Source organism: Notolepis coatsorum (assembly GCF_963971535.1).
Source record: "Notolepis coatsorum genome assembly, chromosome: 12".
Classification (NCBI taxonomy): domain Eukaryota; kingdom Metazoa; phylum Chordata; class Actinopteri; order Aulopiformes; family Paralepididae; genus Notolepis; species Notolepis coatsorum.
In genome coordinates, this window is record NC_140176.1 from 47,633,149 (window position 1) to 47,657,458 (window position 24,310).

The window sequence follows — 24,310 nt, forward strand, 5'->3', positions numbered from 1 at the left end:
CGGCTCTATTGAAAATTAATGGATTCCAGTTAACCGGTTCATCCGGTTACACCGCGACACCATACCCTGTCGCTGCTGGGTACATTTACAGTAAAAAAACAAATTGAATGGTGCTTTTATATAGCAGCTTTTATCCAAAATTTGTGTTCCTCACATTCACTCACACATTCACACACCGACAGTGGATGCAACCATGCAAGGCGCCAACCTGCACATCAGGAGCAATTAAGGGTTAAGTGTGTTGCTCAAGAAGACTTCGACAAGCTGCTCGGGAGGAGCGGGAATTGAAACGGGAACCTTTCCGATTACCAGACGACTGCTCTACCTCCTGATCCGCCCCTACCGACTCACGGAACCTAACAGAGTATCGTCTTACCCCGGGCAGGTGGCTGTGCTTAAGGTTTGGCATTTACTATAAGTACCACAGTGTTCCAGTCAAACATACCAGTCTTACCCCCGTGCGGTGCTCCATTGCTACCTGTCAATACCTCACCGGCCAATTCATTCTACTGCAGGTTCAGAGCTAATCGTGTTGGAGCGATTTGATTAGCGGGAGCTTTGCCCAGCATCGCAGCCTCCAGGGAAGCGTGGTTTCAACATGACAGAGTTTCATCCTGTTTGCGATCACTCTGATTCAGTAAAGGTATCGCCGTGACAGTGAAAAATCACCTTCATATTGGAAGCTTTTATTTTCGTTGGCGTCAGAATCGTGTTCCGAATGGCTGCAAAACACAAATATTACGACTCTCCTGGAGACAACTCAAATCTTTCACGAGCCTCCAAAGAATACGGTCGAGAGACCAGAAGTCTAGATGAAATTACAGCCCATACCGACAGCAATGTGAAATAAACACTGCACATTAATTCTCTTACAATAACTAATGAAAAGAAAGGGTTGTCCCACCGGATATGTTATGTTCCAGCTTCCCCTGGATCCCTTTTAAATCATCACCATCTGTTTCTGTGTGTTTCTGGAGAGCATAAATCAACATCGTACACTCTGTGTTGCGGCAACATCCTGTCCCCATCACAAACTATTTGAGGAAATACATTCGGAGATGCGGAGGGTCGATACATATTGCTCTGCTCTCTCATCGTGCTTCCCGAGGGCTCTCCTGGGTTAGATGCAGATCGTTGATATGGTTTCAGTGGTGGTACACAGTTCCTTTACTTAGGTAAAAGTAGAAATACCAGGATGAAATAGTAAAAAAGTAAATGTCCTCCATTCGAGTTGTTGTATTTGATATTGGATGTATTTAAGGATCAGAAGTATGCATTCTACAAGGTGTTAGTTTGTGTATTCCACTGCTCGGGACCATTGACCCTCAAACCATTGACCTTTAATGGTTATGTTATAGGGGCACTTTGTCTTATAGAGACTGATTACCTTATCATTTCATTGAGCTGTAATTAACACAACACAAGGATTCAATGTCCCAGATGGTGGCCATATTCTAACTCATTTACTTCCAATAACTGACTAACTAAATGAACGCGTGCAAAACTGTTTAGAGTTTTTGGATGTGTGTGAGATTATGTGCAAATTAAATCGGCATAGTTCTTTAGGTGAAGTGCCCCTTTAAAGTGGTACGTGGTCCAGTGATGCTGGCTCTGATAATGTCCTCTTGAAGTTGGCAGTACATGTTTGGCAGTACATGTTTTATATGCAAAAAAATAAATCTTCAAAGTAAATAGTAACGAATGGGTTCAGATAACTGTAGTGGAGTAAAAGTTCCCTAAAATAAAAATACTCAAGTAAAGTACAAGTGCCATTAAAATTGTACCTACTGTAAGTCCAGCACTTTGGTAGAAATACTTAGTTACTTTCCACCATTGTATAGTTCCTAAGAACAAAAGAGCAAGACTGCGGCGGCTACTAAATGGGACACGTGTCCTCATCGCTGTAACAGGAAACACAAAGCGATAAGGTTCCGCTAATGGATGATGCTTATCATTCTCGGTAATCAAAAACATAATGGACGCTCATAAGCGTGCGCTAGTGGTGTAAATGACAGTGTTGCTGTGTTTAATAAGTAACCTCACATACACACACACATACACATCCCCTGGTGGGTTTAACGCTGGAAAATGCCCCAACATGTTAAACACATCAGGCAAAGGACTAGATGGGAATTCAATACCGTGCATACACCTTCAAATCAGTGAGTAAAATAGATTAGATTCAAGTTTATTGTCATTATACAGCAATGTAGTATACAGTAGCCTACAACAAAAATAAGTTTGGCACCCAACCCGAGTGCAATAGTAATATACAATGTACAGGTGATTCAACCGGGTATACAATATATGAATTAGTACTACTGAGTATAGTGCTAATCAGATGTATGAAAAGAGTGGTGGTATTAATATGTACAGTACAGTGATACAGGTATAAAGACAACTTATGGTAGTAGTCATACTGTAGTCATACTAGTAGTCATTCTGGCCAGCAGCGTAACTAGTAGGTAATGGATATGTACAGATATAGATATAGCATCTTAATAATATGATCTTCGTAGATTAGATGAAAGGATCATCTTAACCCTTTCACTAACAAATCATTCCTTGGTAGTGAAAACCAAATCAACCCTTTCACTGCGCCAATACAGAAGGTTAATCCTTTCACTGCCACACAACAAAGGGTTAACCCTTTTACAACCACACTACATACAGTAAGGTTAACCCTTTCACTACCACACTACAGACGGTTGTGACAGGTTAACCTTCTGTAGTGTGGTAGTGAAAGGGGTTAAAGCAACTCCAAAGCCATTATACTACCTATGTGATGCTCGGGGGGGGGTGGGGGGGGGGGGTGGGGGGGGGTTGTCGGCACCTGAGAGCAAAGGCTTTCTAAAATGGCACCTTTCTGAACCAGCGAGGTAATGGTCGAACGAACAAAAGCCACCAAACAGGACCTCCACTTCCCCCAGGTGTTTGTTTTTCCTCACTTTCCTTGTTTGTCTTCGAGTGTCCAGGCGATGGGTATCTGCACCGCAGACGCTGGTGAAACCGGCGGTGGTGGGATTAGGAGGTGACAGCCGCGCCGTCTCATCCATCACCATCCGTCTCCGCGAGAGAGAGACTCAGACAGCGCCGGTGATGGGCTGCGGCGGCGAAGTGAGGACGCGGCCCGCTTATCGGCACCTGTCAAGGGCTCGACAAAGAGAGGTTTACTGAGAGACGAGTGTCTTCGAACCTGGGGCAGATAGTTTGTTTGCTGTCGCTAATAATAGACGGGGGCCTTTTTTCTTGAATAATTGGATTTGTAAAATCTGGGGATGGTATTAAAATTCTTCCATTTTTGGCAACTCCCATGACGTTCAAAATTCTTCAGCTGTATGCTTTGGCTCGTGCGTTGCCTGTGGAGTCATTTATTTTTGATGTAACAGATTTGCCAGACAAGAGAGTATCTCAGTCATTCTCCAACTCCATACTCGGAGTTCTCGCACCATCGTGCACGCACACACACACACACACACACACACACACACATGGACGAACGCACACTCACGCGCAACTACGCACACGCACGCACGCGCGCACGCACGCACACACACACACATGGACGAACGCACACTCACGAGCAACTACGCACGCACGCACACGCACACATGCACGCGCACACACACACACACACACACACACACACACAACTACAATACATTCTCCTTCTAGAAAGGAAAGACAAATGAGTGACAGCTGGAACACAATGGAAATTCAAATGTTCCTTGGGAAGCACAGCAGGGCAGGGCAGAGGGAACAGTAGTAACCCAACTCCGTGACTCCACCCACCAACATCCCCTCCTCGGGACCCCCTCGTGTGATCCACGCCAAGGGCAAGCCGGTGGCAGCTATTATTATGGTGTGTGGATAGGGCAAGCCGATGGCAGCTATTATTATGGTGTGTGGACAGGTCTAATCAAGAGGAGAGAGGACACTGCAAAGAGGAGAGGAGAAATGGGAAAACTGGGAGAGAGAGAGAGAGACCACTGGATGGAGGATGGTAGGAGAGAGAGAAAGAAAGAATGAAGAGGGATATAAAGATGAGCTGTGTGTGTGTGTGTGTGTGTGTGTGTGTGTGTGTGTGTGTGTGTGTGTGTGTGTGTGTGTGTGTGTGTGTGTGTGTGTGTGTGTGTGTGTGTGTGTGTGTGTGTGTGTGTGTGTGTGTGTGTGTAAGTGTGTGTGTGTGTGTGTGTGTGTGTGTGTGTGTGTGTGTGTGTGTGTGTGTGTGTGTGTGGGGGGGGGGGGGGGGGGGGGGGTGTAAGTGTGTGTGTGTGTGTGTGTGTGTGTGTGTGTGTGTGTGTGTGTGTGTGTGTGTGTGTGTGTGTATGTGTGTGTGTGTGTGTGTGTGTGTGTGTGTGTGTGTGTGTGTGTGTGTGTGTGTGTGTGTGTGTGTGTGTGTGAACCGTTTCAAATGTGAGATGTGATACAAACAGCCACAAACAAGCTTGTGTAACAGGCACGGTTTCTCAACAATTCAGTTTGGCCAAATTCACCAGATAGTGTGAGTTCACGAACTTAATATGAAGGAGAAACTGAGCGAAAGCCAGGGAGGAGAGAGATAGATTGACGACAGCAGAGGGAGAAGAGAGGAGGAGGTAGTCGAGGGGAGGTTATTGTGTAAGACTGTGTGTGTGTGTGTGTGTGTGCATTTGTGTATGTATATGTGCATGTGTGTGTGTGTGCGTGTGTGTGGTGTTGGGCTTACTGCCAGACTAAAGTGGGCCAGGACAATACGTAGTTGACTGGCTCCAATATCATTCATTCATCACTGCAGTGATGTGTGTGTGTGCTTGTGAGAGAGGGAGAGAGAGCGAGTGTGTGTGCATGCGTGCGTGTGAGAGAGGGAGAGAGAGCGTGTGTGTGTGCATGCATGCGTGTGAGAGAGAGAGAGAGAGTGTGTGTGTGTGGGTGCATGTGTGTGTGAGAGAGAGAGAGCGATGTGTGTGTGCATGCGTGCGTGTGAGAGAGGGAGAGAATGTGTCAGTGTGTGTGTGTGCGTGTGTGTGAGAGAGGGAGAGAGAGTGTGTGTGTGTGGGTGCATGTGTGTGAGAGAGGGAGAGAGTGTGTGTGTGTGTGTGTGTGTGTGAGAGAGGGAGAGAGAGTGTGTGTGTGTGTGTGTGTGTGTGTGTGTGTGTGTGTGTGTGTGTGTGTGTGTGTGTGTGTGTGTGTGTGTGTGTGTGTGTGTGTGTGTGTGTGTGTGTGTGTGTGTGTGCGTGCGTGCGTGCGTGCGTGCGTGCGTGCGTGCGTGCGTGCGTGCGTGCGTGCGTGCGTGCGTGCGTGTGTGTGTGTGTGTGTGTGTGTGTGAGGCAGTAATCCTGCTCATCTCGCTCCTCCAGTTTAGTTGAATCAGAGGCAGGCACTGACAGCGAGGTGGTCTCTCTCTTCATCTCTATCTCTCACTCTCTCTTTCTCCTCCTTCCTTCCTGCTCGAAAAAGCATCAACAACAATCTTCTGATTCAGCACCACAGGTAAGAACTCTCGCTGTCACCATTCTCAGGTACATGTTTTTTTTTTTTTATCCTTTTTTAAAATGTGTTATATCCTTTGTATATTGCGGTTATATATTGTACTTTTTGTCTGAATGTAGAAAGATAGAGGGAAATGTGCTTTTAGTATGATATGATGAGGTTTTTAATATAAAACTAAATGTGTATAACATTTTAACACTTAGCATTAAACATATTATTTATCACTGAGGATTTAAATGATATATTCCTTATTTACCAATAATCAACCTCATAGCTTGATATTTCGAATTCACTGGGGTTATACCTGAAAACAACGAGATATGTTACTAATAATATTACTACCACTACTACTACTAATAATAAGAATGTTAGATAATAATTAATAACTAATAACTAGCATTGAGGAAGAAAAGGCAGGTCTTCCGTGCGCTGGTTCTATGCCACCTGTTGTTGGCACCGTTTGCTATAGTCATTCATGTGTGAATGTCCTGAGGCAGAGAAAGAGAGCGTCTTGTAAAAATCTACTGTAGCTAAGAAATCTAAATGAAAAACAACAACTCTAGCTGTGTGCATGTGAAAGGATGTTTTGTTGGGGGGGGGGGGTCTCTCGTAGAATTGTCATTCTGAGGTTTCCTTCCTATTAAGGATCTGAGGGAGTTTAGGGTTGATGTCAGGCTCTATTGTTCCATTGTAATGTGGGCATGTGAACCCCTGAGACATCATCATGGGTCAGCGATGTCGTCCCATACATACAAATATACTTGACTGGACTTGCGTCATGGGAAGCTCAGCTCTGTGGTATGTGAAGCGTACACCACAAGACAGAGGCATGCGCTCTACTCCATACTCTAGCTACCGCACAGGGTCCCTTAGGGAACGAGGGTCCCACTTCCTGATAAACAGTAGCCCTCGCTTCTCTTATAATCCTCGCTTATTAAGCTTGGGATTCCCACAAGGGACGGGGAACAGGAGGGACGGCAAGGGAAACTGGTCTGGTCAGGAATGCCGGGGTAGTGAGGAGGAGAGGGCATAGGGAGGATAACGACGGTAAGATAAGGAGGATGAGGGGAACGAACCAGGGAACGGTGATGAGGTTATTATTATATAAGGTTATTATTATTATTAAATAGTAATCTACCTTGAATATACTACTACCGACTATGCTAATATGTCTATACTATTATGCACTCACTCACGAACAATATCACTGACCCTTAGCTGCCAGAGATGTACCCCTCCTGCTGACTTGTCGTACACAATTTGTATGTTGCTTTGGATAAAAGTGTCAGCTAAATGTAAATGTAAAATGTAAAGTGCAGAAGTGGAACTGAACTCTGGACATTTGTAACGCAACCTTTTGGAGAGTTTTTATGAGCATGTACTCCAGCCTCTACTGGAGTATTCACTCCTACTTTTTCTTGAGTTACTTTGTGGTCATACGAGTAGGGAGGTCTGTCATTTATATAAAATAAAATCACAGTCAGTCTGGACTTTACCTCACAACTGATACTAGTTTTGTGGATATTAATAAAGAAAAACAGATATTCCACTAGAGAGAGAGAGAGAGAGAGAGAGAGAGAGAGAGAGAGGAGAGAGAGCGAGAGAGAGAGAGAGAGAGAGAGAGAGAGAGAGAGAGGGGGGGGGGTTAATAAAGAGGGAATTTGAAGAGGAAGATATGAAGGGAGGTATTGCTGTGCAGGCAGATGTCGCTGACTAAGACGAGTCATGGCGTCCTCCCTCTGGCTGTTTGTTAGAGAGTGGACTGCCAGCCAGCGTGACGTATCACACGCCGACACGTTTCAGATCGCCTGTGGGTATATCTGTCCCTTTGTCACCTTTTTGGTTTTGAAGGTTTATTTGGACAGGTGACATTTGAGACAGGTTGGACTGCCCTGTGGACTTTTTAATTTGTTTAGTAGTCAGAGTTGCCAAAGTAGGGCCCACTGGCCAGAACTGTCCCTGCACAACATCATTCTTGATCCTTCTAAACACAGGGTTCCAGCGAATTATAAGATATTCAGTCAACCATTATTCAAACTCAAGGACACTGAGGTTTCCCTCATTTACAGTGATGTTGAGTAAACAACTAAAAGAGATAGAGTAACACAAAGATAAAACAAAGATTAAAAACAAGTACGATAAAATCTAGTTAAAATAAGATAAAAACAAAATGACATACAATGGTTATTAATAAAAGCTATAAATTGTCCAAAGTTTGGAAGAATATCAAACTTTAAAGTGCATTGAAGTGTATCCCAAGAGTATGGAGCACTAAAAGAGAAGGCTATTTTTTCCTAAATTAGAACAAGCTCAGGGGAACATTAAGCATAAGCAGATCACTTGAGTGAGTTTGATAGAATCCAGAATTCCAATCCATCATTGTTGTAATGTAAGAGGGTTGATTACCAACAAGAACTTTGAAAATAAACAAATACCATCTATTTTGACGCCATTTAATTACATTTGAGGAGGGATTTTTAAACCAATTTGAACATTATGACAGTCGGATTATCTGGCCCCGGCCCACCACCCATAGATTTATTTCATCCTGGTGAAGGCTTTCGTCCACTTCCCCAGGGTTAAGGCACTGAGATCCCACCCCATTGCTACGTGAACCTGGATACAGATTCACAGGGCAGTGAGATCCCACTGCTGTCACCAATGTAACCTCGTGGATTTGAACCTGGGACCATAGGATCCACAAGCGGCCGAACTAACCAGCTGAGCTAAAGGGTCAGAACCGTTAGCAGGTGCTGGTTGACTGCGACCAACTCATTAGTAGTTTACAGTGGTAACAAATTCCAATAAAAACGTTAACCACCGGAGAGAAGTGTGTGGTCTTCACATTTTCTTCGTACTCTGTTCCTACAAACCTATGACCTGCACCTTTTTGAGTGTACACTCTTTGTTTCATTTGTACTATATTTCGGTCCTTGGCCCTCCGTGTCCAAAAGGTTTGGGCACCCAGATGTAGCCTATAGTCTATATTGCCCTGCAGAAGCTAACCACAGTAACTACGCAAACAGTGAAACTGAGGAAAAATGGCTTTAAAGTTATTTTACTATCCAGTGATTTTGTAGTTACTTCAATTCATTATACCCTTTTTATCTAAAACAGAGCAAGATTGAACTGTGAAACGTTGTCACAAGATAGAACAGATATTGAGAAGTTCAATTTCACTTATAACAAAATTTTGAAAAGATTTTTAGTTACTGCGGTTAGCTTCTGCAGGGCACTATAGATCAGAGCTTTACCAAAGTCATCCGTGGGTAGAACATGCTCTAAGTAGAAGATACAATTGTTTATTAATGTCAGAGTCACAGTAATAAGAGCGCCTACAGCCTACTTCATAACACAATGCTGGAAATGACAGAACAGAGTTTCAGCCAAAAATGTCTCCTACTTAATTGTGACAAGTCACATGAAACAGAAATACACAGATGTGGTTTCTCAAGCCAATATTTCTATTAGATACTGTCCAGCAACTGCAAAAGTCAAGTCTACATTAAAGCTCTGGGACAGTCCATCTCTCTCTCTCTCTCTCTCTCTCTCTCTCTCTCTCTCTCTCTCTCTCTCTCTCTCTCTCTCTCTCTCTCTCTCTCTCTCTCTCTCTCTCTCTCTCTCTCTCTCTCTCACAGCAATACCTCCCTTCATATCTTCCTCTTCAAATTCCCTCTTTATTAACCCCCCCCTCTCTCTCTCTCTCTCTCTCTCTCTCTCTCTCTCTCTCTCTCTCTCTCTCTCTCTCTCTCTCTCTCTCTCGCTCTCTCTCTCTCTCTATCATCAGTAATTGAAGAGTACAGATGACTAAATTCTTGAAAAATAAAATATGATGGTCCCTAAGCAAGCTAATAACCTCAACAATATTTTATAATGTTCTGCGTTCATGCCAGCAATGTTTTTTTTTTTAAAGATATGGACACGTCTTTTTCTAAATGGTGGCTATCTCATTTGGGAATGAAAGTTCATTAAATAATCAGGGGAATACTGGTAAAGTTAAATGAATGTGTTAATGTAACAAATACATATTTCTTATCAAAAGATGTAGGACATACAGTATATAGCATGAGATGACAGTAAAAAAAATAAGCTAATTCTAAACAGCTAAACTGATCTGATTTTCTTTATTATAATACTTTTTTATGTTAAACTTGTCATAAAATAGTAGGCCCACTGGGCGGCTACGTGGCGTAGTGGGCAAGACGCTCGCCACGAATGACGGAGACGCTGGGCTTGCCTGTTCGAGCCCAGCGCTCCACATTGCTTTCAGTTTAGCTGGTCGTTCATACTAATACACATTGGCCGTATTAGGGGGTGGGAAACTGATGGGTGGGGATCGGGCGTTGTGGACAGCGACTCCTACAGGTCGGTTGGTGCGCCTGCGCAGTAGAATCAGGAAGTGTCGGGGGCAGCGTGAGCCTCCCACGCGTTACTCCTCGCCACTGAGAGATCGAGCTGCGCAGGTGAAAAGATGCGACTGCTGTTACCTCAAGTACCGGAGGGGACTTGTGCTATGTATGACTTAGTCCACATTGCAGCCGGCTTGTGGGAGGCAAGAAACAGCGTTTGTGACAGGGGAGGGTTGAATTGGATGATACGAAATTGGGATGGGAGAAAATATAAAAAAAATGGGAGAAAAAGTGGATCAAAAAAAAATAGTAGGCCCACCCAACATATCATGTAAACATTGGGACACAATACATTTTGGTCACATAACCATTGTATACAATAAGTATCTGTGTCTAGTTTGTGAATCATTACCACATTTATTAAAGGCCCAATCCGTGATTCAAACGTAAACGAACGGGTCGCCCCACCACCACAAATAAGAAATAGTAATGGAGACATGTTTTCATTTTCTAATTGATTGACAGCTCTTGATAGAAGGACTGACGGGTAAAGTGTTTAAGTGTTTAATAGTATTTGGGGAATGCTGTGGTTCTAAAAGGTTTGTTTACATTGGTAATGTTTGTAAACATTGGAGTAGAACAGGGCCCCCTCTCCTCGTAAATGGATAGCTGAGGCCCTCGGGCCACAGGTACATAATGGTTATGTAGTATTTTCTCTGCAATCAGGACCATGGAGAGCTCCCTGCAGCCTCCCATCCACACGGAAACAGACTGTTATACTATTTAATAACATGTACGTGTGGACTATATTACTATTTAATAACATGTACGTGGATTATATTACTAACAGGCGCCCCCAAAATTGGCCATTTTAGTTTTAGTTTTTGAGGACTGCATACTTTTTTTGCAACCAAAACACTATACTTTATACTTATAGCACATGCATGAGCCTGATCTCTTTTGAAAGATGACATTCTGAAGTTTCTGATACAAACTTTTAGTGCTAATGAAATAGAGTAACATTTGAGTTGAGTTGTAGAAAAATTGTTACTCACGTTTTTCTGTAGTAGTTAGTAGTCCAGAAGTAGTATTTCCCCAGAAATTCTCATGGCTGAAACGACACCCTGGGTCCATAGCCTGAAGTCTTGTGTAGTACATGTCCAAATCTCATAAAAATCCGTTTCAGAAATGAGTGATTAGGAGTGACTTTGGTAAACTGTGTAGCATTCCTGGTTTCTATTTCCTCATAGACTTCAATTAATTCTGTGGTTTTTCTCTTCCTGTTTTTGCTTGTGGCTTTTCACCTAGATCCCTGATTCGTACATCCCAAGGTGGGATATCATTGGAAAGCCACACTCATTGTCTACAACCCTCTCCAATAATTTTCGAGATCGCCAAATGATTGACAGAACTAGAGCCCCAAGAGTCGGGAGTGGTATTTGCACAATACCGTGTACTTCGCGCAAGCCTCACATATCGGCATGTAACTCAAGAACCGCTGAACGGATTTTGTCACCTGATATGCACACCCGTGGGCGGCCGGGTAGCGCAGCGGACTAAGCGTCTGCCTACCACCACAGAGCCAGTGGAATCGAATCCGGCTGTGGTGCCTCCGGCTTGGCCGACCGTCCATACTAACACAATTGGCAGTGTTAGCGGGTGGGAAGCCGGCGTGGGTGGGTCCTGGTCGCGTGAATACTTTACCCAAGGCAGTTGTCCTTCCGCATTCGGTTTGCGCGCCCTGATTGGCCTCTCAGCGCCCAATCGTCTATCGCCTAACTACTCTGTGCTTTTTCGAGCCTCGCCTAACTACTCTGTGCTTTTTAAGACCTCGGCTCACAAGCAGCTCAAACTACCTGTTGGAATAAATTAATTGATTGATGTTTAACTTGTCCCTGTGTGTGTCCAGTCATTTCGACTAGCAAACGTTGTATTTAACGTTACCTCAGGATACCACTGTATTGTATTTAGTTGGTTAGCTATGTAGCTAATGTGGATAGCATTTTGAATAGCATCAATGCTAGCTGGCTGGCTACAGCTTTATTTACTAAATTATGGAGGCTTTTTAATCGTCAAGGTAAGAGAGGATGTCATGATCAACTGAAGGCATATGCTATGGAACAAATTATGTGCTTGGGTTTTCAGAAAAAGGCCAGCTATGTGACGCTAATCTCTCTAGTTAGTATCGTGTATTGCATCAGCTAATGTGGATAGCATTTTGAATAGCATCAATGCTAGCTGGTTGGCTACAGCTTTATTTACTAAATTATGGAGGCTTTTTAATCGTCAAGGTAAGAGAGGATGTCATGATCAACTGAAGGCATATGCTATGGAACAATATGTGCTTGGGTTTTCAGAAAAAGGCCAGCTATGTGACGCTATTCTCTCTAGTTAGTATCGTGTATTGCATCAGCTAATGTGGATAGCATTTTGAATAGCATCAATGCTAGCTGGTTGGCTACAGCTTTATTTACTAAATTATGGAGGCTTTTTAATCGTCAAGGTAAGAGAGGATGTCATGATCAACTGAAGGCATATGCTATGGAACAATATGTGCTTGGGTTTTCAGAAAAAGGCCAGCTATGTGACGCTAATCTCTCTAGTTAGTATTGTGTATTGCATCAAGTGTAAGCACAGCAGAGCCCCGCTCCGCTTCAGACAGAGAGCACAGCGCATAGTAGTATATTGAGCGAGTAGTGCGGCGATAGTAGGGCTAACGCGATTGGGCGCTGAGAGGCCAATCAGGGCGCGCAAACCGAACACGGAAGGACAACTGCCAATCAGGGCGCGCAAACCGAACGCGGAAGGACAACTGCCTTGGGTAAAGTATTCACGCGTCCTGGTTGTTGTAAACAGCGACTCCTACAGTTCGGTCGGGGCGCCTGCACAGCAAGGGAAGGATCTGGGAGAGGTAGTGTGACCTTCCACACGTTACACTCTCCCAGTGAGAGTCCGCGCTGCCAGGTGAAAAGAAGCGGTGGGCTGGCTACACATGTGTCGGAGGAAGCATGTGATAGTCTCCGCCCTCCCAGACCGATGGTAGGGGGTAGAGTGCGCAACAACCAGGAAGGGGATTGGGAATTGGCATAACGACTAACATTGGGATGGGGAGAAAAACGGAAAAAGAAGGGGGGAAAAGATGTATTAAATAAATATGCACATCCGAGTCACTAGAGGTTGCCAAAGTGCCGGTGGGCAAATCATACTCAAGAGGGCCCACATGTGGACCCCCCGCCTGTTAACACTTTCTCCGCCGGAAACGGCTTACGACATGTTTCAAGTTCATGCGAATTCTGCCAGATCACGGCGTACGACGTTATTCTGATCATATTTAATATTTTCGCCATGGTATTCATATTTCCATCACGGAGGCTGGTCTGATGCTGTCTGAGCCGGAACAACTCTGCAACGCTTCAATACTGCCCCCTGGTGGCTGATCGGCGAGTTGCCAAACCGGATATGCTGGTTGGAGCTCGGTCCGTCCCCTAATTCCGTCCGGCCACTCGTTTATCGTCGCGGGACTCAAGACACACACCGTGGATATGGATCGTTGCCATAACTCAATAATCCACATGATTTGGGCTGTTATTATTATTATACAAACCGGAAATGGATTGCATCGATCCCCATCACATAACTGGGATCTGTTTGCTCCAGTATCATCCCCCATCGCTAAGAGGAAGCTGCCGTGAGTTTCAACGTTTTTGATTATTATTATTATTATTATCCATACAAACTGCTCTGATCTATATATCACCCATACTACATGAAGCATTTAACGACGATCACGGAATTATAAACGACGTACAGTTGAAATTTTTAATATAGCGTCGATCGGTATCAGACGGCATTTGATAATCTAATATATGCATTTATGCCTATATCTCACATTCTAGGAATTACTGCAGAAAACGATAAAAACATATTTATACTCTAGACGGTATTTTCGTATGAATGTGTGAATGAAAAAGTAAAACGTTCCTACATCCTGAACGATAGATAATCGATGTTGAATGGGCCATAGTAATGTCAATTTAGCAATACAATTTAAAAAGTTATAGCCCTGCAAAGAAGGTGAACATCTCCATAGACTTACAGTGCTGGCAGAGATCAAACATTGATGGATATAAGCGTGGCAGAGAAAGTGTTAAGAGGTTTTAATAACGTGTGGACTTGCGAGGTTAGCTGGATACGACTGTTAAAAGTTTGACATAAGCCATCAGTTCCTTGAAGCAAGCAAGGAAACTAAAAAAGAAGGAAGGGTCCACTGTGCATTGTGATGCGCGTTCATGCCAAGTGTGTAAACATTCAATTTGGCCGACATTGAGTTGAATGGGATCAACCATCTCTTTGTTTATGACGTTTATGTCATGTAAACAGGTTATTACCTCGGATTTCAGAATCATCTGCACTTTGTTGCATTGTTAACTAGCTAACGTTTGATATATTGGTTGAGGTCGGAGGCTTCAATAGAACTGGCACCAAAGTCTGACACCAAGCAGAGCATAGAACGCTGGTATTCTGACGTAATGTCCCTTCCTTATTTTATAGTTTCCTTGGATATGAATGAATGAATGAATTTATTCACACACACACACGATACATTACATGTGAGTATCCTCATGTGATAACAATGTCGCAAATTGTGTGCATGTGCCAGGTGTCCCAAGAAGCTATTTAAAGCTTTTGGAGGGAGCCTGAACACAGATACAAACAGAATATAAACAACAAAACAATAAACAAGAAACAAAACAAAACAATTACAGCGTGGGTAGGTTTACACACCTACCTACTAACTGACATATAACAGAGATACATAATACAGACAATTGTATTCCTAAGTTATAATTTTAATTAGAGATATGATTTAAGCAGTTCCTCTTTCAGTGATTTTTTAAAGGTTTTAAAGGTTTTAGTCATTTTTAGATTTTCGTCAAGCTTGTTCCAGATCTGTGGACCCCTGCATGCTATGCTTAGGCTAGCACAATTGAGCCTTCTCCTCTTGCCAAATATAAGATGTTTATTTCTTGTGTTGTGGATGTGCAGTGGTTGGCAGACTGGGACAAGCTCAGACAGTCTGTGATTCATGTTGTTGACAACTTGATACATAATTGATGCGTTTTGATGAATGTTAAATTCAGCGAGCCTCAGGAGACCAAAGCGATGGAAAAAAAGGCTTTGAGGGCGCTCTAAACCCGGACCATGACAGCACTCGTAGTACCCTCTTTTGTAAGCTTTCTAGTTTCTTGAGATGGCTGGGGTATGTGTTGCACCATATGACATTACAGTAATTAATGAGGGGTTCATACAGGGTTTTGTATAAAGTGAAAAGGGCAGGCAAGGGAAGAAAATGACGTATTTTGCAGAATAAGCCAACATATTTGGACAGTTTTGTTTGTAGATATTTTATGTGGCATTTGAAGTTGAGTGACTCATCGATGATGACCCCCAGGAATTTTGTGGACACCACTCTTGACAGCTCCTTTCCATTTATTTTTATGCACATGTGATGTGTGCGCATCCAATTGGAGTGGAAGACAATGAAGTTTGTTTTGCTGAGATTTAGTGATAATTTGTTGCATTTAAACCAGGTGTCCACTTTTTGTAGTTCTGTGTTGAGTAGATCTTGTAGCTCGAGTGGATTTTTATGTGACAGAACCAATCTTAACCTAACCTGTTACCAGGGCAACAACTCCTTTAGCTCAAACCTGCAAAAAGGCAGTGTTTAATGGATTTGTCTCCATCCTTGCCTGGATCTACACCCTAAATCGCTGATCACTTGTCCCGCCTACTTCAAAAATACTTCAAAATGCAATGCAATTGAGGTTGATTATTGGGCCAATTTGATTCTACCCCCATCCACAAACACATTTCCACAAATGTTCAAGGATCTGGGCCCAGATCTATATTCTAATTAACAATGGGGAGAGTTACAAATAGCTTGTTTTCCATTTACAGATCTGTCTACAGAACTCTTTTAGAATGCATGTGAATATACCCCAAGGTGATCATGGGGCTTTAACACCATACCTCTAAGTATTATACAATAATTATACAAATCTAAACGCAATACCAGTGTTCTTGTTTCATAATGAATTACATTGTAGCACAAGTGTCATTATTACCACACAGCAATAGGCGTAATAATTACATCTATGATTGAGCAGTTTCTAATCTACATGATGGTATATAATATAACATGTTATTGGCCTGAAGAGCCTTTAATAGGTCATACACTATAAATCAGTATAAGACATATAATATATAACAATAATAATATCTGCCTTAAGGAAAGTGCTCTCCCAGAGTTTTAAATGTCCCTTTGAGACACTCTAAAAAAAAGTTGAAATGCTCATCTCTATGCAGGCGGAATACAGATTAGGTTTTACAGTTTTTTGGCACTATGTTAAAGCCATGGACTGACAGAGCGTCCTTGGCCCTGTCAGGAATCCTTGCCTTTCCCCACTTTCACCTCATGCTACTGGCTCACTTCAGTACTGGAGTTGCATTTTTGCTAGTTTTCCAATGGGATTCTATCTGTAAAACAACTCCTTGTGAGAAATGAGCTCATGCACTGTCAGGCTATATTCACCAGCGGGAACAGGGTGGGAAGGAATCCCAACCTGAGCACGACATAAGAGCATGGATATGGTCAAATGGAGGACATTGTAGAAGGGTGATATTTTGAGTGGTACACAAGCTTAGGTTCTTGAACATTCAGGCAGGCCATGTGTTCCACACGAATCCACACGAATCCATTACTGATAGCTGACATTGCTATACAAGACTGAGGCTGAAATCTGGCCTTATCAGAATAACTTAAAGGCAGATACCAACGGTCTGGTAATTTAGATGGTTCACTAACTTCATTTTATTTTACTCCAAGGAAGATGTGTCTTCTTTAAAGGTGACATTTCAACAATGTTATACAACTTCCTTGAATCTGTGGAACACTTTTAGAAACTAGTCTAAATTAAATTTAAATAATTCCAACTCCTCTTTCTTCCCTTGTATTGGATGTGCAGGTTTGGGTGGGCGTAGCTACACACCACATTTTGAAATAATTATTTCCTTCCCTGCCTGGCTAGTCCACACCCAAGAGCCTAGATAATACTCCAGACTGTCAAAACCATAGAAAGCCCAATTCCAGTCCCTTTTAACTGATATTATTCTAAAATGTTTAAGAAATTATAATTTAAAAAGAAAAAGAAAGAAAAAAAAGATAGCTAGCGACCTCCACTTTTACTTAATTTCATATTTTGACCAGAAAGAATAATTCCACAAGTCCACAGCAAAAACAACCAACGTCCCTGATACGTTCACTGTGGCCCATGGAGGAGGGGGTGGGGCTTGTGTCCCAAACGACAGCGTGATCAGGCACGTGCACACATAGAGCCCAAGGGGTGCTTGAGCACCTGCCCTTTTGAGCCTCATAAAAAAGTGGCATAAAAAAAAGAAGAAAAAAATAAAAAATATGTTTTTTTTACTGTTACGCATATAGACTGCCCTTCCAACTGAAAAATGTCAGGATAGAATCAAAATATTAGGTAAAGAGAGAGCGATGCCCCATATTCCATTGCAGTTTGCACGGCCTCCTCAGCGTGCCTCTCCGCGGACCTATATATTTTATGCATAGCGTGGGTGGTGATGATGATGATGATAGAAACCGTTGTGGCCCATACAGTTGAATGCTGGTATTACACTCATTGAGGGACACGAAGAAGTCAAGTCCGATGGGATTTGGGAATCTCAAATACAAATCAGGATTGGGATAAAAAATGCATTTATATTAACAATACAGAATATACAGCACTTCTTAGGGTCTGTAGGGTAAGCACTTATTCCCTCCCCCCTGAACATTTATGGAGATGTATGGGCCTTTTAAGTCAGTGATAAAAGTGTCTTTCAAAGATAAGTGAGCTCCTGCACTGATTATTATAGTTCAATATTCAATATTTGATCACCAAAACCCCCCAAAAAGCATAAAAAGGCCCCCCCCCCCCGCCCGAAAAGGGCCCTTACAAATCGGTATTGTGCCCTTTTCAGCTTTTGAGCACCTGCCCCTCTAAAGTCCTGTGCATGTCCCTGAGCGTGATCATTGTTTCATAGCGTCGGCAGGGGGACCGCTGAGGTGCTTTGCTCCCAGCTAGACGTAGCCGACTACATAATGGGTTCATATATAAATCATTAACTGCATCAGAAAGACATTTTAGTGGCTCTGTCCGTGGGCAGCCAGATGGTGGTGCTCATGACAGGCCGAGGCCAAGGCCAGCCTCAGATAGCTCGGTTGATGGGAACCATGTTTCTAGCTCATTCTAACGCCCCTCCTCTCCACTCATATTGTGGATTTAACTTCTAAGCTTATTGGAAATTCCCATGATCCCAAAAGCATAGCTGAATTTAAATATCCTGGACAGAAGGGCACTACAGTAAACACAAGCCAGTCAAGAGTCGTCAGCCGTGGCGTCACAATGTTAAGATATATTCAACATGCCTGCCAAATCATCGTTTGTTTTAGTTTTTTCCAATTAAAGTTATTTTTAATTTTTTTTACAATAACTAACATGACAATACAAACATGACAAGACCAACACAAAACAAAATGAGGGGGTTTGCAGAATATTACAAAGGTTCAGTAGTACACAAACCTATTCAAGATATGATCTAATAGTTGATCTAAAGGTTCCAGGGACCTTGAAGGCCATCAGAGTTGGAGCAGCCTGTTCCATTCATAACAAGTCCATGAAGTCCTTGCGCCAGTTCTCCAAACTGAAGCAGTTCGGTTTGCGTTCTTTCCAGTTCAATAAAATAATCTGTTTGGCTACTAAAAAGGCCAATGCTCTAATACTTGGTAAAATGTTTGCTTGAGCAATGACCATCTTTTGTTGATTTTTTATTTTTTATTTTTTACATAGATAAAACAAAACATGACAGAATAAAATAATAATAATAATAAACAGAACAACACCAGACAATAATAATAACAAGCACAATAATGATAACAGAATGACAGCAGAATCGACAAAAATAATAAATAGAGAGCCTAAAGATTTAAACAAATTATATAATCACAAACACCACAAAAGACATTAGACATTTCCTCCCCCATTCCCACCCCCCACCCCAGGACCCCAGGACCAACACCCCAACCCCGCTCCGCCGCAGCAGTGACCATTTTTACGCCCAATATACAAGTTACAGGACACGGCTTAATCATTGTTTGTGATCGTGGAGTATTCTCCCCAAGCGAGTGTCTACTGTACATGCAGCGCTGCGCTCTCAGCTCATTTGACTGGTACAAGTGTGTGAGGGTTTGTTCACCGGTCTCTGTCAAGTAGTTGTTTACCATGCTGTCTGTTGTCGCCCGGGCTTTATGGCTATCTTTTAGTAATGTGCCATCTCTCTCCTGCAGCCTCGGCTCACTGACCACAGCCACACTAAATCACCTGCTTTCTCCAGCTTCCTCCGTTCTGCGCTACCTGACCTTTATTATGGGGCTCGCTTACATAGGATAACTAGTATATAGGCAGCAATAACTCCCAGTCATATGATCAGCCCTGTTTGGACATACCCCCCTCTCCCCTCCATACACACACACATCTACATTCCTATCCTCACTCATTTTGTCTATCTTGTGGAAAAACACTGACAGTCAAAATGCCACCCTATATGGGTAGTGGGCATGTGGTGTAGATTTTCTCAAATATTTCCATTTTTGGCAAAGAGACATAAGAATCAGGAGATTTTCATTAAATCCTCAAAAGTGGAAAATTGATCTGAGGCTCGTCGCTCTCTCTCCACCTCCGTGCTTCAATTCACAGCCACCTACTGTTATAATCATTAGCGAAAGAAAACAAATCTCAATCTATGTAATGACATCTGGGTTGGCGGTCGTCCGTACTTGCGTTAGGTCTACAGAGGAAACTCCCTCTAAGAGATATTTCATTATTCTGTTGCCCTTGGCCCCCAGACATCTTCCACTCTCAACAATCCCCACATCTGCAACTGATATGATTTACTTTTTTGGTGCAAGGAGGCATGTTTTGAGGAATGTATCCATGGAAATTCTGGCAAAAAGGGGAGCTGGTTTAACTGGGGGGATAAAGTGGTCATACCAGAGTGAGGAGTGAGACACACACCGTGTTTTCTTACCAGAGAGATTCAGGACGGTAATCGTCTTAATCCCAGACAGGGCACAGCCAGTTTGTTGACAGTCAAACTTTTCAACAGTGCATTTAATGAGTGGTTAGCAGTTGCACACCAGACACAAGCCAGCAATTACCTTTTATTGTACGAGTGAGTCTCGCAGTTTTATTGTATGAGTGACTGCATAGGTGCTTGTAAGCGTCTATCAGCATCCGCTAACCACCAACTCATCTCATTGAGGTTTGTACAATAATCATGATGTAGGGGGTGATATCTGAAGCTAGAATGCCATCTTGTGGTGATACACCTGCCTCGTAGTTTGGTCAAACTGTTGTTTTGAGGAAAATTCCCTTTCTATTCCCTTGTGTACAGTAAGTTAGACAGACCGCTGAAGCTGTCTGTAACATCTGTGTTTTACTATCCACGTATTTACTTGATTTCAGGTTTCAAAACCGTCAATTCAAGCCGCATTTGTTCTGGCATCTTTTCACTTCCTGTTATACAGGCTATAACCACCGTCATGCTGCCGTGTAAAGTAATTAGTGAGGTGGGGGGGGGGGGAGGGGAGGTGGATGATAATGACCTTTGCGGTGTCTCCACTCTCCAGGCTTGTCTAGTATTAATACATCTCAGACTTGTCTAGTATCAGTACACCTCAGACTTGTCTAGTAGTATCAGTACATCTCAGACTTGTCTAGTAGTATCAGTACACCTCAGACTTGTCTAGTAAGTATCAGTACACCTCAGACGTGTCTAGTAGTATCAGTACACCTCAGACGTGTCTAGTAGTATCAGTACACCTCAGACGTGTCTAGTAGTATCAGTACACCTCAGACTTGTCTAGTAGTATCAGTACACCTCAGACGTGTCTAGTAGTATCAGTACACCTCAGACGTGTCTAGTAGTATCAGTACACCTCAGACGTGTCTAGTAGTATCAGTACACCTCAGACTTGTCTAGTAGTATCAGTACACCTCAGACGTGTCTAGTAGTATCAGTACACCTCAGACGTGTCTAGTAGTATCAGTACACCTCAGACGTGTCTAGTAGTATCAGTACACCTCAGACGTGTCTAGTAGTATCAGTACACCTCAGACGTGTCTAGTAGTATCAGTACACCTCAGACTTGTCTAGTAGTATCAGTACACCTCAGACTTGTCTAGTAGTATCAGTACACCTCAGACGTGTCTAGTATCAGTACACCTCAGACTTGTCTAGTAGTATTAGTACACCTCAGACGTGTCTAGTAGTATCAGTACACCTCAGACTTGTCTAGTAGTATCAGTACACCTCAGACTTGTCTAGTATCAGTACACCTCAGACTTGTCTAGTAAGTATCAGTACACCTCAGACGTGTCTAGTAGTATCAGTACACCTCAGACTTGTCTAGTAGTATCAGTACACCTCAGACGTGTCTAGTAGTATCAGTACACCTCAGACGTGTCTAGTAGTATCAGTACACCTCAGACTTGTCTAGTATCAGTACACCTCAAACTTGTACGTATATTACTACATCAGCACTTTATTAATGATGTACATTCGAGGGTCAAACCATTTAAAATGACCCTCAAGTAAAGGGGAGAATTCCGCCTGCGTCCCCATTTCACATTCCGTTCTTAACAGACGAAGCAAAAAAAAGGAAGCCTCGGGCTAATTTTTACGCAGCACACAGGTTTGGTTTTCTCACAGAGGCTGAGTTTCCACAGCGCTGGATCCCCGCTGTCCTGTTTGTTTAGGTGTGCGCTGATTAGAAGTTCCCATGCTGGGCACCTCAGTGCCCCATGAGCCTGAAACGTGACATATCTTTACAGTGACTGGAGCCTCAACTCTCTCTCTCTCTCTCTCTCTCTCTCTCTCTCTCTCTCTCTCTCTCTCTCTCTCTCTCTCTCTCTCTCTCTCTCTCTCTCTCTCTCTCTCTCTCTCTCTCTCTCTCTCCCTCTTCTCCTGCTCCTCCGGTACCTCAGCGCTTAATGGCGTTGTTATCCAAGCAGGCACTTTGGCATGCAGTCTTCATTAACACAGGTCGTAACACACAGCATAAATGTTCTCCTTCCGGGTGCCGACAGTTCATCCAGATGGACGGACCATTTGATAAACACTGACTGTACAGTTTTTAGTGTTGCCGTTCATTAGCCAGGGGACGTTTTTAAGGGAGAAGGCAGAATCCAGACTGTCTGTATAATGATGTTTCAAAGGGCATTTTTTGAATATTGAATAACATACAACATCTGTTTTTGATGGCCTCTTGTTTTACAGAAATAACATGAAGCGTCAGGATTGGTTTTAATGTGCAGGTCTTTAATGAGCTGGTGTAGGGTGAGCACTTTCATGGGCACTCGTGTGGATTAGCGTTTATGGGCCGCGGCCGCGGTAATGATGGCTCTTCCCCGAGACTGTCTGTGACATTTTTGTTGTGTTTCTTTTATAGGACTCGCTGAGGCCCTCGCCCGAGGCCCGTATCAGTCACCACAGACGTTCCCTGCCGACAGGGGCCCCCTCGTTTTAAAGTCCCGGGATCTGGCACTAAAAAAGGGGAACATGAAGAACATAACGGCAGGGGGAACCGAATGGATAAGTCTCAAGTGCAGCATGTCCGGGAGGCACGATTTCATCTTCACCATGGTGCCCATCGTCTATGGCTGTAACTTTGTCATCGGCATCGTGGGCAACAGCATGGTGGTGGCCGTCATCTACCGCTTCATGAAGCTCAAGACGGTGGCCAACGTCTTCGTCCTCAACCTGGCGGCGTCCGACCTCACCTTCCTCATCACCCTGCCCATGTGGGCCACCTTCACGGCCACGGGCTACCACTGGCCGTTCGGCGGGTTCCTCTGCAAGGCCAGCGCGGGACTGGTCATCTTCAACCTCTACACCAGCATCTTCTTCCTCACGGCGCTCAGCATCGACCGCTACCTGGCCATCGTCCACCCGGTGCGCTCGCGCCGGCTCCGCACGGTGGTCTACGCGCGTATCACCTGCGTGCTGATCTGGCTGTTCGCCTTCCTGCTCAGCGTTCCCACGGCGCTCACCCGGGACATCCACTCCATCGCAGAGTCCAACACCACGGTGTGCGCCATCCTGCACCCGGCCGCCGAGAACACCCTGAAGCTGTGGGACCTGCTGCTGGCCATCAGCCTGATGAAGAGCCTGCTGGGCTTCCTGGTGCCCTTCGTCATCATCATCACCTGCTACTGCCTGATCGGACGGGCGCTGCTGGTGGCGAGGCACATCCAGAAGAGCGCCCGCTCCCGGGACGATGAGGTGCTCCGCATGCTGGCGGCGGCCGTGCTGGCCTTCTTCCTCTGTTGGGTGCCCCACCAGATCTTCCACTTCATGCAGGTGCTGACCCAGCTAGAGGTGCTGGAGAACTGCGCCATCCTGGACGTCATCGACACCGCCATGCCCTTCACCATCTGCATCGCCTACTTCAACAGCTGCGTCAACCCCATCCTCTACGGCTTCGTGGGGCGCAACTTCCGGAAGAACCTGCTGCGTCTGCTGCACTGTGCGCCAGGCGGGGCCGCGGGGGCCCACCCCAGCATCAGCTCCAAGATGAGCGCCCTGTCCTACCGCGCCTCCGAGGCGCTCAGCCTCACGGCCAAGAGCAAGGCCTCCTCTGACGTTAAGTGAGCAGAGCGCGGAAGGCACAGACTCGTTCTTCCCTCGCTCTTTTAGTTGTGTGGTAAAGGGGTTTGGGATGGAGATGTTCCATGCTTTTTTAGAAACCCCAACTGTATTACTAAAGCACTGAACTATGCTGATATGCCGCCTGCGTTGTTGAATGTTGTGTTCACCCCCCCCCCCCCCCCCCCCCCCGCGCGCACTATGAGTTAGTCCAGGAGACGGTCGCTACTACCTTGCTATGATGCAGCAGTCAGAGTAATTAGTTAGCAAAAACATCACAGCCTAAAATAAACAGTGACCATTGCCAAATTAAACCTGCACTATGGAACTTTTTCATAAAGAAATTTTGCTTCCTTAGCTAGATAAGTAATGGAGTCGGGTGGAGTTGGGCTGAACAAGAGGAGACTCTCTGGAGGGCGACGCGTGGAACACAGTGAAACCTGTACGAGACTACGAGTGGAACACAGTAAAACCTGTACAAGCTCTTCTGGTCAGGCACGAACAGTGCCGCGAAATCCGTAAAAGGCAACAGTCTCATTGGTAGAGCATACAAAGTGAACAACACATATGTAACACAGTGCCCAAAGTTACCTTGCGTGAAGAAATATATATTTTTGTTGCTGTTTTCTCGTATCCGCCATGTTTAAACAAGGTGCAGTTACCTCTCACGGCCACCGGGTGCCAATCGTCTATAGTGCAGCTTTACTGTCGCCTGATCA

The 24,310-nt window shown here is 44.2% G+C and overlaps 1 protein-coding gene across 1 annotated transcript; it reads left to right on the forward strand.

The window, feature by feature from the left end:
• Positions 1-5,354: 5,354 nt before the first annotated feature.
• On the forward strand, positions 5,355-23,756 carry agtr1b (angiotensin II receptor, type 1b). Its single transcript, XM_084326102.1, has 2 exons — positions 5,355-5,472; positions 22,396-23,756. The coding sequence occupies exon 2, from the start codon at positions 22,506-22,508 to the stop codon at positions 23,595-23,597; it is 1,092 nt and encodes a 363-aa protein (XP_084182228.1). The 5' UTR covers positions 5,355-5,472; positions 22,396-22,505; the 3' UTR covers positions 23,598-23,756.
• The last annotated feature ends 554 nt before the right edge of the window (positions 23,757-24,310 follow it).